At 39.8% G+C, this 18,576-nt stretch overlaps 1 protein-coding gene across 2 annotated transcripts; it reads left to right on the top strand.

The window, feature by feature from the left end:
- The first annotated feature begins 3,634 nt into the window (after positions 1-3,634).
- On the top strand, positions 3,635-17,908 carry LOC134626313 (myosin heavy chain, fast skeletal muscle-like). 2 transcript variants are annotated; one of them, XM_063472024.1, is made up of 39 exons: positions 3,635-3,838; positions 3,936-4,079; positions 4,165-4,321; positions 4,481-4,508; positions 4,585-4,696; positions 4,789-4,881; positions 4,969-5,032; positions 5,561-5,659; positions 5,750-5,853; positions 5,947-6,085; positions 6,170-6,288; positions 6,388-6,537; positions 6,622-6,792; positions 6,880-7,186; positions 7,321-7,397; positions 7,487-7,574; positions 7,667-7,784; positions 7,898-8,021; positions 8,101-8,237; positions 8,341-8,596; positions 8,792-9,034; positions 9,168-9,344; positions 9,455-9,600; positions 9,696-9,786; positions 9,890-10,279; positions 10,385-10,511; positions 10,638-10,756; positions 10,980-11,176; positions 11,259-11,442; positions 11,526-11,691; positions 11,825-11,949; positions 12,053-12,361; positions 12,466-12,669; positions 12,753-12,878; positions 12,971-13,141; positions 13,281-13,385; positions 13,476-13,571; positions 13,690-13,812; positions 17,642-17,908. In XM_063472024.1, exons 1-39 carry the CDS (start codon positions 3,635-3,637, stop codon positions 17,684-17,686), a joined length of 5,835 nt encoding a protein of 1,944 aa, XP_063328094.1. In that variant the 3' UTR covers positions 17,687-17,908. The 2 variants fall into 2 exon arrangements, with proteins under 2 accessions (XP_063328094.1, XP_063328095.1); XM_063472025.1 differs by lacking the exon at positions 17,642-17,908 and adding an exon at positions 14,010-14,027 and having other exon boundaries at positions 13,690-13,821.
- Positions 17,909-18,576: the final 668 nt, after the last annotated feature.

The raw sequence follows: 18,576 nt of genomic DNA, 5'->3' as shown, positions 1-18,576 counted from the left end.
ATAACAGCTTCAGCTGTTCTGGCTTTACACAAGTTTTAGGAATGTATCTATGGGAATTTTCAACCATTCTTCCAGAAATATATTTGTAAGGTCAGACAATGATGTTGGATGAGAAGGCCTGGTTCACGATCTAATTCATTCCAAAGGTGTTTAATCGGGTTTTGGTCAGGACTCTGGCAGGCCAGTCAAGTTCTTGCACACAAAGTTCCCCATCCAATTTGTGCACTGGCACTCCATCATGTTAGAACAGGAAGGAGCTGTCCCTAAACTGTTCCCACAAAGCTAGGAGCATGAAATTGTCCAAAATGTCTTGGTGTGTTGAAACATTTCACTGGAACTAAGGGGCCAAGGCCATCTTGTGAAAAATAACTTCACACCGGCGCGATTCATCTCTCATCCAGAAAACATGAACACTGCCACAGTGTGAACGTGCTTTTCTGCATCTTATGCATTGCATTGTGCCTGGTTATGTAAGGCCTTAGTGCAACTGCGTAGCCATGGAAACCCATTCCATGAAGCTCTCTAAACACTGTTCATGAGCTAATCTGAAGACCACATGAAGTTTAGAGTGTTGTAGTGACTGACTCCAGAAAGTTGGTGACCTCTGTGCACTATGCAAGACCCTGCTTTATCAATTTATGTGGCTTACCAATACATAGCTGAGTTGCTGTGGTTCCTAATCACTTCCACTTTGTTATAACACCACTAACAGTTGAGTGTAGAATATTTAGTAGGAAGGAAATTTCACTACTGGACTTGTTGCACAGGTGGTATTCTATAATGCTGCCACGTTGGAATTCACTGAGCTCCCGAGAGAGACCTGTTCTGCAATAAATGACTGGAGAAGAAGACTGCATGCCTAGGTGCTTGATTTTAAATGTGGTGCCATGGAAGTTTTTGAAACAATTGAATTCAGTGCTTTGGGTGGGTAATTAAAAAAATCTCTGTAGAACAATATGCCATTCAGCATCTTTAGCAAGTTAAAAGTTTTAGGCTAAATATTACCACAAATTCACAGTCAAAAACTGATAATGCCTGAGATTGACTTCTTACATCCAATCTATTTACAGTTATAAAAATATTCCTTCAGACAGAGCTGTATATATGTGTTTATATTAAAATGTCCAAATTAATATTATTACCAAACTTTAATAGGTATATTCAACAACTGCCATAATAACATGACATATTTTTTTTCTGGATAGTATTTGCAGCTGCACTGCTCTATATATACAAGTCTGGTATACATTTACTTTTGAGAAAGGCAAAGCAGTAAAAAAGACGGACCGATATCCAGTTAGCTTTGAAAAATATAAGTTGAATTTAAGGCAGTGCAAGTCACCATAAAACAGTGTCACTGATATAATACTGTAATGCTCACTCACATATAAGGCCACACTTGGTGGTGCCTTTCTATTTCGGATCATGCAGTACAGCTTACCTCAACTGAAAATGTGGACAGACCTCTAACAAAATCTGATATCTCCCCCACAGCACATCTATCTACACGCGTGTGTGTGTGTGTGTGTGTGTGTGTGTGTGTGTGTGTGTGTGTGTGTGTGTGTGTGTGTGTTTGTGTGTACATGTTTAGACATTTGTGTGAGGACAGGAAATTGGCATATTACTATACAATACCCACAGTAAAAATGAAGAGTAGAAGAGGGTTTGAAATTTTGAGCTGGAGGTAGACTAATTACTTGAGGAACCCAAGTAGCATGAGATGCAGTGCCAAAAGCTAAAACTACTCCCCTGACACCACCTTGTAGTCTCCTTCAAATTACACCTTATGCACAAGATGTACTCCACCTGTGTGCACCTTCCTCCGCTCTTTAATGTCACCCAATGGTCATCCCACGAATGACTGCAGTTTCATCCTGAGCACTTGAGACACATGTGAAAGGTTCTGGAGAAGCCACGGATAATGTTATCAGACCTCTCATTTGGGCAGAGTTCTTGATTTCTCATTCACCATAGTAAATGGATCTTCTCCTTGTCTCATTAGAGTTTAAGGCTTTGTGAATGGTGAAGGTATCACAGACACATCATGTCTAGAATTGTCAATTAAATTGGGGGATTTTGTGCATGTTAGTGGCATCCATAGATGTATAAGTGATCAGACAGTACTCATCACTAGCTCTCTCTAATGAAAGAGAGTTAGTAGCTCCATCATAATTAAAAGATTTCAGTGCACTTGTCCAGATAGAAGTGCAAGCAAAAGTGACTCATCTATGACTCAATATGGACTACGATAGTATTTTCACCAAACTATTAAGATATTAGTAAGTAAGAAGTAAGACACTTAATACTGTACACCTAGCAAAGCACTGGGCTAAATAAAAAGCAGAACAAAAAATAGAAAATTGAAAAATAAATATATCTGTCTTTGTGCCAACCACAAACCACTCCTCCTGTCCTTTGCTGGATTTATTTTTGACCATGATAGTATCTCATGTTCTGCTAGAAAGATAGCAAACATTAAGCCAAGTCTGTGCAAGCTTGGGAAATAAAAGCTAATCCTGGCTGTGATCCCACATTTTCCCTTCCAGTAAGAATTTATCGCTTAATTAGTTCATCAAAAGTGTAAGCTAAAAGCTGTGCTCTCACTTCTATCCGCACAGAAATTAAATGTATTTATAACAAACTATTTTATAGTAATAAATTATTTAATATTATGTTCCCAGTAGCTATATATAACACCTTTCTGGCAATAACAGAAAATCTGACTCTGAATTTTATATCACATGTCTTGGATTTTTATGTCCTGTAATGATACACCAGAGGCACTGCAAGTTTAAAACTGGCTATCAAAATATCAAAGATAGTTGGACACACAGACAAGCTTAGTATAAACTGTATCAAATTAATATCAATTTATCTTCAAGAGTTATTAGAATGAATAATCCCCAAACCATGCAGAGTACTGTTGTAATTTACCACTAACTATATTGTTAAAATTTCTTACATTTTCCATATTTAGGAGCATAATCACTTGAAGAAATATACCAAATAAACCACAATACATTGGCAATATTTTTTTCAATAAGGAATACAGCTGAATTGTTTATTTTTGAAAGTATGTTGTTTTGAAAAAGAAGGATTACATATGTAGTAAATGAAGCAAAATAATTAATTTATTTTTGACCATATCAGTATCAAGAAGCAAGGTGTCAGACATTCGTGACCAAACTAAGGAGAGTGTAAATGCTGAGGAAGCAGAGCCGTTGTCTATAAAAGCAGCAGCTCTGGACATTTGCTCTAACTGACAGGCATCTAAGGCGGGTGAGTACAGTAAAAGATTCAGCTACCATGTCTTATCTATTGTGTATTATATGCTCTCATTCAGTTTATGTTTTACATTTTTAGATGTTCAGTTATTAAATTTTTTTAATGACATTGAAAATTTTGCTTTTTGAATGGATTCTTAAACTGAAGAGTAAAATGTCCATTGATATACGTTTACTTATTTTTATAGCACCTTGACATACACAGGATACCAAAGAATTTCTGTTTGCATCAGCTGAGGTAAACTCCATGAATCAAAAAGAATGGATGTTAATTATGGTTTGTGTAATAAGTACAGTAAATGATTTATGTCTCAATCCATCATATTTTCAGTCTCCAGTAAAGTGCCACCATGAGCACAGACGCGGAGATGGCGCAGTATGGCGCGGCGGCCATTTACCTCCGGAAGCCAGAAAAGGAGAGGATTGAGGCCCAGACTGCTCCATTTGATGCCAAGACGGCCTTCTTTGTGACTGATACTGATGAGATGTATGTCAAGGGCAAACTTGTCAAGAAGGAGGGTGGTAAAGCCACTGTTGAGACAGACGGAGGAAAGGTAGATGAATTATCAATGTACTTTACCTATTTGATAAATATATAGTGCCGAACTTTGAAAGCTGATTTTTTCTAAGTGATCTTTATTTTCTATTTAGACGGTCACTGTAAAGGAAGATGAAATCCACCCCAGGAACCCTCCAAAGTTTGATAAGATGGAGGACATGGCCATGATGACCCACCTTAATGAGCCATCTGTGTTGTTTAACCTCAAAGAGCGTTATGCATCATGGATGATCTACGTAAGTTTTCACTTTACTGTGTGTGAAAGGAAAATATCATGCTGATATGTAAATGTTTAAATGATATTTATTCTCTATGATACAGACCTACTCTGGGTTGTTCTGCGTTGTCGTCAATCCCTACAAGTGGCTTCCTGTATATGATGCTACATGTGTAGCAGCATACAGAGGAAAGAAGAGGATTGAGGCTCCACCCCACATCTTCTCCATCTCTGACAATGCCTATCAGTTCATGCTCACTGGTAAGTTCAATTCCCTATTAAAGCTTTTAAATGCATTTAGGACTTCGACTTAAAGAGATGACCATTAATCATTGCGTGAAAAAAAATGTTTCTTAGCACATGATAGGAAATAAATGAATCCTAAGATTATTCAAGAGATGTTTATATGTTTTTTTTTAGATCGTGAGAACCAGTCTGTACTGATTACGTGAGTATAATAAAAACTGTATTCAAAATCTATAAAAACTTTAAGGCATTTTAACAATGTATCCCATAATCCCCAGTGGAGAATCTGGTGCAGGAAAGACTGTCAACACCAAACGTGTCATCCAGTACTTTGCAACAATTGCAGCTCTTGGAGCTAAGAAGGCTGAGCCAACACCTGGCAAAATGCAGGTAGATTCTTTATTCAGCATCAAAGTCTTTGTGACAGAAAAGAAAATAGATTTTGGAAGATCAGCTCACATAAACACAATATATTCTTGCAGGGCTCTCTTGAGGATCAGATTGTTGCTGCCAACCCTCTGTTGGAGGCCTACGGTAATGCCAAGACTGTGAGGAATGACAACTCCTCTCGTTTTGTAAGTGATTAAAACGAGTTAATGTAAATGAGCTTTTTACTACATGCTCTCATGAACGGCAATATTAATAAAGATCTACCCCTGTAGGGTAAATTCATCAGGATTCACTTTGGCACATCTGGCAAGCTGTCTTCAGCTGATATTGAAACATGTAAGTTTGAACCACAGTGCAAATTACAGTTTTCCATGATAGAAATTATATTTAATTAATCACTTAAATGTATTCAAGCTCTGGGGAATGAGAATCAAACTGATATGTCTAGAATCCCCCCCCCCCTTCAAAAAAAGCCCTCTAAATATTATGTAACAGATCTGTTTAGATATTTTACAGCACATAAAGAGATGAGTCACTTAATTTCAGAAGAAGTAATATTGTCTGTTGTGGTGGAACACACGGATGCATGAACAGTGTGGTTACACTATATATATAAGTTATATACTGTAACCCAGTAGTTATCATGTGTGTAAGCTTAAGTAGGAACATATTGCATCTTCACTGAACATTTAAAGTATAATAAGGTATAGTGTGAAGCACATTATTAGTAAAGCAACAGAACTGAAAAAAGTTTCAAACACCCCCAATGACAGCCAAGGAAATGAATGGATGTATGATCCACCATTGCAGTTTTGACTGTGATGTCTCATGTCTACAGTGTCAAAATTAATCTGTTTTCCTTAGATCTGCTGGAGAAGTCCCGTGTCACCTTCCAGTTGTCTGCTGAGAGGAGCTACCATATCTTCTATCAGCTGATGACAGGCCACAAGCCTGAGCTCCTGGGTATGTTGACAGGACACCTAAATTTAAATTTTAAAACCATTAAAATCACATTCTAAGCAAAAAACAAGTTAACTTCATTTCTCCTTTCAGAGGCTCTTCTGATCACAACCAACCCATATGACTACCCAATGATCAGTCAGGGTGAAATCACTGTCAAGAGCATTAATGATGTGGAGGAGTTCATTGCAACAGATGTAAAACCACATTTGACACAAAATCTTATACTTAACCATAAATATCTTCTTTTGTTTTATTTATTAATAGCTGATTTCATTTTTTTCTTGCAGACTGCTATTGACATCTTGGGCTTTAGTGGTGATGAGAAGTTAAGCATCTACAAGCTGACTGGTGCTGTGATGCATCATGGTAACATGAAATTCAAGCAGAAGCAGCGTGAGGAGCAGGCTGAACCTGATGGCACTGAGGGTATTGTGAAAAATTCTATAATGGAGAAATGTTTGAAGTATTTGTATTTATTAGGTATTATAATGATTTGCTTTAATCCAACAGTGGCTGACAAGATTGCGTACCTACTGGGCCTGAACTCGGCTGATATGCTGAAAGCTTTGTGCTACCCAAGAGTCAAGGTTGGCAATGAGATGGTGACCAAAGGTCAGACCGTCCCACAGGTAATTTAAAAAAGGGGGACTTGTATTATCTTATGATAATTATAAACATTATAGCTGTATTCATATGGTTTTGTATAATTATAAATTCTTGTTCGCCAGGTCAACAATGCTGTCTCGGCTCTGTGCAAATCTATCTATGAGAAAATGTTCTTGTGGATGGTTATCCGTATCAATGAGATGCTGGACACAAAGCAGCCCAGACAGTTCTTCATTGGTGTGCTGGATATCGCTGGATTTGAGATCTTCGATGTGAGTACTTGAGACATTTCACCACATTTCTTAAAAGTTAAATACTGTATTGCCATGAAATTAGACGTGTTTGTACTATTACAGTTCAACAGCTTGGAGCAACTCTGCATCAACTTCACCAATGAGAAACTGCAACAGTTTTTCAACCATCACATGTTTGTCCTGGAGCAAGAGGAGTACAAGAAAGAAGGCATTCAATGGGAGTTCATTGACTTTGGTATGGACTTGGCTGCCTGCATTGAGCTTATTGAGAAGGTAAACAGCTGCTCTGGAAGAAATGTACATGTGGGTGCATATGTTACCTCCCTTGAAATTTTAATATGATATGTGACATTTTCTCAGCCAATGGGCATCTTCTCCATCCTTGAAGAGGAATGCATGTTCCCCAAGGCCTCTGACACAACTTTCAAGAACAAGCTGCACGATCAGCATCTTGGCAAGACCAAGGCATTTGAGAAGCCAAAGCCTGGAAAGGGCAAGGCTGAGGCACACTTCTCCCTGGTTCACTATGCTGGTACAGTGGACTACAATATCACTGGCTGGCTGGACAAGAACAAGGACCCACTGAATGACTCAGTTGTGCAGCTCTACCAGAAGTCTTCAAACAAACTGCTGTGCTTCCTTTACGCAGCCCATGCTGGAGCTGAAGGTAAGAAAAAACATGCTCACAAATTCCAGTGTCCAGTACAGATAGCTACAATGTGCATACTGCAGGCTAATATGTATACTGTGAAAAATATTTTTTCCAATTCCAATAATGAAATTTACTGTTTATGAAAACAGAGGCTGCTGGTGGTGGTGGAAAGAAGGGTGGTAAGAAGAAGGGTGGTTCCTTCCAGACTGTCTCTGCGCTTTTCAGAGTATGTATAGATTTATATTTTAAGATATAAATTTAAAATCTTAGATTTAAATACTATTAACCTATTATCTAATGATGCTGATCTTACAGGAGAACCTGGCCAAGCTGATGACCAACTTAAGGAGCACTCATCCTCACTTTGTCCGTTGCTTGATTCCCAATGAGACAAAGACCCCAGGTACCCCACAGGACCCCACAGTCCTATTAACTGCAAAAATGACAGAGTGAAATGAAGAAAGTTTTGAAATGTTCTGCATTTCTGACTCTCAGGTCTTATGGAGAACTTCCTGGTCATCCACCAGCTGAGGTGTAACGGTGTACTGGAGGGCATCAGAATCTGCAGAAAGGGTTTCCCCAGCAGAATCCTCTACGGTGACTTCAAGCAGAGGTGAAGGCACATTACAATATTAGACAGCAGAAATGAATTCATTGTTGTTGTAAAGGACAAACTTGAATATGATGGAAGAAAAATCTAAGTAACAACATGATTCTCTCTTGAAGATACAAAGTGTTGAATGCCAGCGTCATCCCTGAGGGACAGTTCATTGACAACAAGAAAGCTTCAGAGAAGCTGCTTGGCTCCATTGATGTGGATCACACACAGTACATGTTTGGGCACACAAAGGTACACTTTGTTATATTAACAGACATTAACAAAACACTGTCCATTTGCACTTGTACTTATGCTTTCAATGATTAAATAGGTGTTCTTCAAAGCTGGTCTGCTGGGCACTCTTGAGGAGATGAGAGATGAGAAACTGGCTGAGCTGGTGACCATGACTCAGGCTCTCTGCAGAGGATACGTCATGAGGAAAGAGTTTGTGAAGATGATGGAGAGGAGGTAACATTATTATACTTAACTGTTTTGTATTCTCTTTTTTATTTCCTTCCTCATATTAAGATCCTGCGACATTAAAAGTAACACTCTCATGTTTGGTTTTTAGAGAATCTATCTACACCATCCAGTACAACATCCGTTCTTTCATGAATGTCAAGAATTGGCCATGGCTGAAAGTGTACTTCAAGATCAAGCCTCTTCTGAAGAGTGCTGAGACTGAGAAGGAGTTGCAGAACATGAAGGAGAACTATGAGAAGATGCAGACAGACCTGGCTACTGCTCTGGCCAAGAAGAAGGAACTGGAAGAGAAGATGGTCGGCCTGCTGCAGGAGAAGAATGACCTGCAACTTCAAGTGGCTGCAGTAAGTAGTAGAGAAAAGTATATATTACACCTATAGTTCATGTATATAAGTTAGATATAAAAGGACCACATGTTTGTCTCATGCTCTGATTATGTATTTGCTAAAACAAAAGTGTAGTTAAAATTACGATCAAGAAAACACTAGGACAATGTGACTCACAAATAATCTAACTTGTGTGTTCAACATGTATTATAGGAAGTTGACAACCTCTCTGATGCTGAAGAAAGGTGTGAGGGGCTCATTAAGAGCAAGATCCAGCTCGAGGCCAAACTCAAAGAGACAAGTGAGAGACTGGAGGATGAAGAGGAAATCAATGCTGAGCTGACTGCTAAGAAGAGGAAGCTGGAGGATGAATGCTCTGAGCTAAAGAAGGACATTGATGACTTGGAGCTCACCTTGGCCAAAGTGGAGAAGGAGAAACATGCCACAGAAAACAAGGTTCAGTTCATATTAATTGTATTCTTAGTTCAGTTAAAACATGTAATGTTGTTCTTTGACTAGAAACCTAAATGTTCAAATATTCAGCAAATTGTGGAAGAAAATAGAACTTAATGTATTCACAATATTTCAGGTGAAAAACCTGACAGAGGAGATGGCATCTCAAGATGAGTCAATTGCCAAGTTAACCAAGGAGAAGAAAGCCTTACAAGAGGCCCATCAGCAAACACTGGATGATCTCCAGGCAGAGGAGGACAAAGTCAACACTCTGACCAAAGCCAAGACAAAGCTGGAACAGCAAGTTGATGATGTAAGAAAACTATAATAATGATGTGTTTGTTTGTTGTTTCTTATGGAAAGTATTTTAGTACTAAATCATTGTCTTTCCAACCACTTGAATCAACTGACATGATTTTATAGCTTGAGGGTTCACTGGAGCAAGAGAAGAAGCTCCGCATGGACCTTGAGAGAGCCAAGAGGAAGCTGGAGGGAGATCTGAAACTGGCCCAGGAATCCATAATGGATCTGGAGAATGACAAGCAGCAGTCTGATGAGAAAATCAAGAAGTAGGGCTTTTTTTGTAAATAATTTACTTTTCACACACTGCATTGCAATAATCATATGGACTATGATCGTAAAACCTTTCTTCTTCCACACCAAGGAAGGACTTTGAAATCAGCCAACTTCTCAGCAAAATTGAAGATGAACAATCCCTTGGTGCTCAACTTCAGAAGAAGATCAAAGAACTTCAGGTAACACTAACGACCAGTGTTCATAAAGAATATTGTTCATCATAATTCAAAAACCTCATACAGTTTAGGTTCTAATCGATAAATCCAAATAATTTCAAACTAGGCTCGTATTGAGGAGCTGGAAGAGGAGATTGAGGCTGAGAGGGCAGCTCGGGCTAAGGTAGAGAAGCAGAGAGCCGACCTCTCCAGGGAGCTTGAAGAGATCAGCGAGAGGCTCGAGGAAGCTGGTGGAGCAACAGCTGCTCAGATTGAGATGAACAAGAAGCGAGAGGCTGAGTTCCAGAAACTGCGTCGTGATCTTGAGGAATCAACTCTGCAGCATGAAGCTACTGCAGCAGCTCTCCGTAAGAAGCAGGCTGACACTGTTGCAGAGCTCGGAGAGCAGATCGACAACCTCCAGCGTGTCAAACAGAAGCTGGAGAAAGAGAAGAGCGAGTACAAGATGGAGATTGATGACCTCTCCAGCAACATGGAGGCTGTTGCTAAAGCAAAGGTGCGGACATTGTTTATAGAGAACACATTTTTTTTGTTTTGCATTTCAGGACCGCCAAAGCGGCTCATTAACTGTTAACATGGATATGACATTACTTGTTGACAGGGCAACTTGGAGAAAATGTGCAGGACTCTTGAGGATCAACTAAGTGAGCTCAAAGCTAAAAATGATGAGAATGTTCGTCAGCTGAACGACATTAATGCCCAGAAGGCGAGACTTCAGACAGAGAATGGTAAGTGATGTATAACAAAAAAACAGTCTGTCTCTGGAAATTTGTCATTTAGAGGTACCTAAAACTACAACCAATCAGTGGGTGAAATGGAACAAACTGGGCCTAATACATGTGTGTTATTTACAGGTGAGTTCAGTCGCCAGCTTGAGGAGAAAGAAGCTCTTGTTTCTCAGCTCACAAGGGGCAAGCAGGCCTTCACTCAGCAAATTGAGGAACTGAAGAGACACGTTGAGGAGGAAGTGAAGGTTGGAACTATTTTCTATCTTCTTTTATATTTCAGCACTTACTAATAAAAACAGAGACACGTTTTAATCAGTTACAGAGAGACTCAGTAACTCTGAGACAGATTATCCTCTAATTTCTTTCTTAGGTTTTACCTCTTAAATTTCTCATCCTCTCAGCATTAGACTTTAAAATTGATTTGAACAATAAAATATCGAAATCTGAAATCAACTGTCACTTCAACAGGCCAAGAACGCCTTGGCTCATGCTGTTCAGTCAGCACGTCATGACTGTGACCTGCTCAGAGAGCAGTTTGAGGAGGAGCAGGAGGCCAAGGCTGAGCTGCAGCGAGGAATGTCCAAGGCCAACAGTGAGGTGGCTCAGTGGCGATCCAAATATGAGACTGATGCTATTCAGCGCACCGAGGAGCTGGAGGAGGCCAAGTAAGTCACAATATTTTCATTGTTTAAATTAGTTTTCACAGTTGTTTCACTCTTAATCGATACAAAATTCTTTTAACAACAGGAAAAAGCTTGCCCAGCGCCTGCAGGAGGCTGAGGAATCCATTGAGGCTGTGAACTCCAAGTGTGCCTCACTGGAGAAGACCAAGCAGAGGCTGCAGGGTGAGGTGGAGGACCTCATGATTGATGTGGAGAGAGCTAATGCTCTGGCTGCCAACCTTGACAAGAAGCAGAGGAACTTTGATAAGGTAAAGATTTAAGCATAACTAATATAGTAAGAAGAGGGATACAGCCATAATAACAACTAAATAATTAACCTATATTAACATAGGTCCTGGCAGAATGGAAGCAGAAGTATGAGGAGAGCCAGGCAGAGCTGGAAGGAGCCCAAAAGGAGGCTCGTTCTCTCAGCACTGAGTTGTTCAAGATGAAGAACTCCTATGAAGAGGCTCTGGATCAACTGGAGACCATGAAGAGAGAGAACAAGAACCTGCAGCGTATGCTTATCTTGCTATAGATCATATGGATATGATTCTAATGTTTATATTCATTTACAGCTTTTGTTGTGGCAAAAACATTTGCACATATCAGCTCCAAGTACTCTAAACCTTGGCTGTGTTTGCTCTTTAGAGGAGATCTCAGATCTGACTGAGCAGATTGGTGAGACAGGAAAGAGCATCCATGAGCTGGAAAAGGCCAAGAAGACTGTTGAGACTGAGAAGTCTGAAATTCAGACAGCTCTGGAGGAAGCTGAGGTAATTTATTTTAATTTTATAATTTTATATTTAATTTGTTTGTAATTAAATTTATAAACGTATCCCTTCTACAGTTTATGTTGAAATAAACCTTTATTTAAAGGGAACTCTGGAGCACGAGGAGGCCAAGATCCTTCGTGTTCAGCTTGAGCTAAACCAGGTGAAAGGTGAGATTGACAGGAAGCTGGCAGAGAAGGATGAGGAGATGGAGCAGATCAAGAGGAACAGCCAGAGGGTGATTGACTCCATGCAGAGCACTCTTGATGCTGAGGTCAGGAGCAGGAATGATGCCCTGAGAGTCAAGAAGAAGATGGAGGGAGACCTGAATGAGATGGAGATTCAGCTGAGCCATGCCAACAGACAGGCTGCTGAGGCCCAGAAACAACTGAGGAATGTCCAAGGACAGCTCAAGGTGAGTTGGTAGATAATTTTCTCTCAATTAACAAGTAAGACAGAGTAAATTCCATGTTTTTTTTTTGTTTGGTTTTTTTTGTATTGTTGTTTGCTTGTTATCAGGATGCCCAACTGCACCTGGATGACGCAATCAGAGGACAGGAAGACATGAAGGAGCAGGTCGCCATGGTGGAGCGCAGAAATGGTCTGATGGTGGCTGAGATTGAGGAGCTGAGAGTCGCTCTGGAGCAGACAGAGAGAGGACGCAAAGTAGCTGAGCAGGAGTTGGTTGATGCTAGCGAGCGTGTCGGACTACTTCACTCTCAGGTTAGTATTCATTACTTTACAAGAACTTTGAGACATCAGAGAGTGAGAATCACATCATTAAAACTGTTTCTTGTTTCATTCAGAACACCAGTCTTTTGAACACCAAGAAGAAGCTGGAGGCTGACCTTGTCCAGGTTCAGGGTGAGGTGGATGATGCAGTTCAAGAAGCAAGAAATGCTGAGGAGAAGGCCAAAAAGGCTATCACTGATGTAAGTTACCTTAGTACTCAATAAGCCTTCTTTTCTTTTCAAAATTCTTGTTCATGCTTGATCAATAATGCCAATACCACCCATATTTTCAGGCTGCCATGATGGCTGAGGAGCTGAAGAAGGAGCAGGACACCAGTGCTCACCTGGAGAGGATGAAGAAGAACCTGGAGGTCACAGTCAAGGACCTGCAGCACCGTCTGGATGAGGCAGAGAACCTCGCCATGAAGGGTGGCAAGAAGCAGCTTCAGAAACTGGAGTCCAGGGTATGTTGTTCTTGAACTATTATTCAAATATTAAAAAAAAACAAAACACTTTGATTCCATCACATGATCTCCACCCATTTTCTTCTATTCTGTACTCTTAATATTTATTAAAAGCTGATTATTTATCATGGCATTTAAGGTCCGTGAACTGGAAGCTGAAGTTGAAGCTGAGCAGAGACGTGGAGCTGATGCTGTTAAAGGAGTCCGCAAATATGAGAGGAGAGTGAAGGAGCTCACCTATCAGGTGATTACACATTTACCTAAATATTTATTACATTTAAGTTCCTAAATTCTTTCTTCTTAGGCCGGCAGTAACAGTTTGTTGTTTATGCAGACTGAGGAGGACAAGAAGAATTTGGTCAGACTTCAGGATCTGGTGGACAAGCTGCAGCTCAAAGTCAAGGCTTACAAGAGACAGGCTGAAGAGGCTGTGAGTAAAATGTTTTGTGATTTTACAAATGGAATGCACAACTTTATAACTGAAATATAACTAGCATATATGACCAGATATTTACACAAAAAAAAAAACATATTGTTACACTGAACAGGAGGAACAGGCCAACACCCACATGTCCAGACTGAGAAAGGTCCAACATGAGATGGAGGAAGCTCAGGAGCGTGCTGACATTGCTGAATCCCAGGTCAACAAACTGAGAGCCAAGAGCCGTGATGTTGGAAAGGTAATTCATGTAATTCGTTTTACACAAAATTTACCGTTGTTTAATGGAGTTGTTTGATGTAAGAGCTTTGTATTAATAATTTTCTGTGAATTGAAGAGAGTGTAGATACTGTAGTTACAATGTAGAATGAATTGTTTTAATGTTGATAATATGTGTTGAATAATTTTACCTTTCATTATTTTTTGCAGGGTGAAAGTGCTGAATAAGACACATTCTTTTGGAACTTTTTGGCAGTGTTCATAAAATATGAACTAACTGTTAAATTGTCTGCTTATGATGTAGTAATTCAATAAACTCTTTCATTATGATTTCATGAAATGTAAAGAGTTTAATTTATTGTATATTCTAAAATAGTCACTATCAAATATATAATGTTTAACACAGTAGTTTCTTCAGAAACAGGATACAGGATATCGTGCTGTGAAATGAAGACAGCACTTTTGCTTTACCTTTAAAAGAAAACCACATTTCACAAAAACTATTATATTATTTAATTTAAAAATACATTTTTTGCAATCCTAAAAAATTAGTGCTTCACAAGCAAAATTTCCATTAAACGACAATTAATTCCCATTGAATGGCTGCATATGTCAATATTTTTTAATTAATCTGTAAATGCTTTATAAACCATTATTAATGGTTTATAAAGCATTAGTTAAGGGTGTGAAAGAGCAAAACCTGACCAGTTTCTTGCCAAATAGTGAGCCAAATGTGTTCACCTATATATTTCATCTAGAGTTGCTATATTAAACCTTTTAGACTAAGTTACTATCTTGTAAGCATAATAAGCATTTGTAAACATATTTTTTAGCATATAAAATTGTACTTTATAAATGCATTATAAACAGTGTTGGGAAGGTTACTTTTAAAATGTATTCCATTACAGATTACAGAATACATGCCCCAAAATGTATTCTGCAACGTATTCCGTTACGTTACTCAATGAGAGTAACATATTCTGAATACTTTGGATTACTTAATATATTATCATGCTTTTTACAACTACATGAATGTACTATTGCTGTGTGATTTATTACTATTACTGAAGGTCCGCGGCTCCGAACCGTAGTAAAGGGACCTCTGACTAATACGGCGGGTTCCGTGTCGGGCTCGTAGCCGGAAAATAGCTTTGTTGTGTGGGTCAACTTTGTTGTGAGAGACAGAGAGAGGCGTTGAAAGGCTGCTCCAACGGAACTTATTGTTTCAGAGGAAAACACGAACACAGCGTACAGTCGAGTCTTAATAGCTTACTTACAACTGGGCTCGTCAGGCACTCTTCTTGGCTGCAGTGGTTATTATTATATTTACATGCTTCCAGCTCCCGTTTTTGCTCGGTGACAGCTCGTACTTTTCCGCTCTCCTTTTTCTCCCTCCCTCGCTCACAGACACATAACGGGTATGGCAGCCCATTCTCCCTGCAGCACGGACTACACTGCCCATGAGGCTACATGAGCTATGCCTGTAGCATTCTGCCTATTAGCTTAGCACAACAACAACAACAAAAAGGCGCTCTCTCACCCAGGAAACACGCAGAGAGAGAGCGTCACCCTGTAACCATGACAACTGTAATGCTGCCGCCTGGAACAACAGAGCATAGCTGTCAAACAAAACCTAAACAGTCCTGACCCGCCACAGTATGAAACAGGGAAGTACCGCCGTGTAATCCATTTATTTCAACAAAGTAACTGTATTCTGAATACCACCTTTTTAAACGGTAACTGTAACGGAATACAGTTACTCATATTTTGTATTTTAAATATGTAACGGCGGTACATGTATTCCGTTACTCCCCAACACTGATTATAAATATCCACAACTATCAATCGGAGCTTTGTTGTAAAGTGTAAAACATGTCACCATTTATTAATGACTAATAAACATTTATAAATGCCAAATTGGCGCCTTATTGTAAAGTGTAAAGCATAACATAATTTATTAATGACTAATAAACATTTATAAATGCCAAATGAGAGCCTTGTTGTAAAGTTTAAAACATGTCACCATTTATTTATGACAAACAAACATTTGTAAAAGTATTACTGGGCCTTACTATAAAATGTATAAAGCACCAACAGTTATTTAGCATTGCTAAACTTACATACAAGCCTTTTAAAGATAGCTAAAACTATATTAAGGAAACAAATCCTATCCCTAAATTAACCACTGTCATAAAACAAAGGAAAATTATAACAAATGAATAAAATGCCTTAACTGAAACTGCACAGCTGTATTATTTACTCTACACACGTTTATACAAATCAAAAAACATTTAAAAAAGTAGCAATAAAATAAACTAATGGGTAAATCTCTTAGTTGTGTGGAAACTCAACACATACTTGAACAGATCTTTGAAAAATGGTTGGTTTTGCACATCTTTTCTTCAGTTGAATATGCTCAAAACAAACAAAACTACTTAGAACAAATTAGGCTTTCAGACAGATTTCCCTCTTGGAATTGGAAGCAAAGTACCAGTGGCCTTCATACTTTCTATTTTGTTTTTCATTTCATCAGTGCCTTGAATTGCAGCCTCACATCGCTTAGCAAAAGTTAGTACTGTCTCTCCACTAGGCCTGTTGGATAGTACTAACAGCCCCCCCCCCCAAACGCAAAGACATCCACACACACCCATATTTTGTTTTCAAACTCCATTGCAGTTTATTCCACACCTCGAACCTTTTGTAAACAATTAAATAAATAAAAGTAAACTGCAATAAATTACAGGTTGAAATAAAATAAACCACTAAACAAACCATCTTTATGGTGTAATTATTTTTACTATAGTTGTTTTGTTGTTTTTTTACTGTGTAAAAATATTCAACCTTGCTATCAATACATTTTTCAAAAAATGTCTCTCTGTGCAAAATGGGTTTAAAAACATAAACAACTGTGGGATACTGTTTGTCCGTGATTTGGACAAGGGGAAATAATTGTGACAGCATCAGCCTAATATTATTTGTATCCCACTGTAAATTTACTGTATAAAGAGCTATAAAGAGAATTGCCGGGATTGTGTGTGGCAGGGTGCCGTGTGAAGAGTTTATGTGATATGGGTGTGAGCATGCGCGTAAGGAGACGCCTGGCGGCAGTGAGTGAAATGGGTAGAGTGAGTGGGTAGAGACGGCAACCAGGGGCAGCGTTCTAATGGGCTACAGCCTATACAGTGTGTAGTAATCCATTTCAGTATGCCGAAAGCTGTGCTAACACACAAGCTATTGGAGAGGACGTATTCGCGCCGCCCGATAGTCCTGCTCAGCCGCAGTTTTCCCGCACGAATCCCTTTGTCAATGCCGAATGTCGAAGCTACAGCCGTGAGGGGAACACAGGCAGCAACTTACACTATTATCCAGCTCCTACTCCCCAAATGAAAGTGTGCTATCCAGACTCAAATCCATTTTCCTCTGCTCACATGGAAATTTTTGTACATAGCACACCGGCTCCATTTAACACAATGCTATGTACACCCATGCCTTCCAGTAGCCTTAATGAAGCCATAAGCTATGGACAAACCCCTGCACAGCGTCAACCCCGCTCAAAACCAGCCAAGACCCATTGTGTGCCCCGTCAGCCCCCATCTGACAGTGAAGAGGACGGTGATCCTAGAGCAGGCGTGTCCAAAGTCCGGCCCGCGGGCCAATTGCGGCCCGCGGTCCAGTTTCAATTGGCCCGCAAGTAATTTTATAAATAGAATAGAATATGGCCCGCACTTCAACTTTTTCTTGAATGTATTGCACTTCTTAGTTTTAACACCAGGGGGAGCTGCTGTTGATCAAGGCAGTTGCTCCACCAAAAAGGACAATCACAGAAGAAATTTACCCCCAAGTTACTAAACATGGCCAAAACCAAAGAAGCGAAAGATAGAAAGTGAATGCAGAAAATTTCAGACAAGGTGGGAGAGTGAATATTTCTTCAAAGAATTCAAGGGGAAGTGTGTCTGTTTGATCTGCAATGAAACTGTGGCCGTTATGAAAGAGTATAATGCACGACGTCATTATTAAACCAAACATCAGGCCTATGCATCCTACACTGGTGCTGAGCCAGAGCAGAAATTAAAGCAAATGCTAGCTCTCCTGCGGGGTCAGCAACAGTATTTTTTTTTCGTGCTCAAATTGTCCAGGAAAAGGCTCCAATAGCCAGCTATGAGGTCGCCCAACTCATCGCAAGACATGGCGAGCCTTTTTCAGATGGAGACCTCATAAAACACGGTCTCGTTAAAGTCACCGAAATAATGTGCCCGGAAACAGTGCAGGACTTCAACAACGTCAGCATGTCCAGAAGTACAGTTGTGCGACGCATTGAAGACTCGTCAGCCAACATTAAACTGCAGCTGTGTGATAAAGCTGTGCTTTTGATTTTTACTCCATCGCATGCGATGAGAGCGCTGATGCCACAGACACCGCACAGCTGCTAATTTCTTTGCGGGGAGTGGACGAGAGCACGAGCACTTTAGGTGAGTAAAGAAATATATTCCACAGTACCCGTGTGTTAATGTGCAGGTACACATGATTCAAATATCAATAATGCGCATCAATTCTGTCACTACCCTGCTTTTGCGCACCGCTTTCTTATATGCGTTTTTCTTGTTAACACACAGAGTACACACCGCTGTGCACAGCGCACGCACACGCAAAGTCAGCTGATCTCATCTGATGCAGATCTGCTCCTTGATCAAGTGACATTTGTCCGGATTTTTGGCACGAGTGGCGTACGATCAGCACCGCAGCTGGATGGCCCGATTTACATACCCAGCGCAGCTGA

This window comes from Pelmatolapia mariae, linkage group LG4, assembly GCF_036321145.2.
Source record: "Pelmatolapia mariae isolate MD_Pm_ZW linkage group LG4, Pm_UMD_F_2, whole genome shotgun sequence".
In the NCBI taxonomy this organism is placed as follows: domain Eukaryota; kingdom Metazoa; phylum Chordata; class Actinopteri; order Cichliformes; family Cichlidae; genus Pelmatolapia; species Pelmatolapia mariae.
Note: the sequence above shows the minus strand (reverse complement) of the source record. Positions and strands in the feature narration are given on the sequence as shown.

What these genes read in the sequence shown, in the direction of transcription:
- LOC134626313 (XM_063472024.1), top strand. Translation starts at nt 3,635, where the DNA reads ATGAGCACAGACGCGGAGATGGCGCAGTATGGCGCGGCGGCCATTTAC. An exon ending in AAGGTCAGACCGTCCCACAG is followed by an intron (nt 6,289 to 6,387) that starts GTAATTTAAAAA and finishes CTTGTTCGCCAG; the next exon opens with GTCAACAATGCTGTCTCGGC. An exon ending in CCAAAAAGGCTATCACTGAT is followed by an intron (nt 12,879 to 12,970) that starts GTAAGTTACCTT and finishes CCATATTTTCAG; the next exon opens with GCTGCCATGATGGCTGAGGA.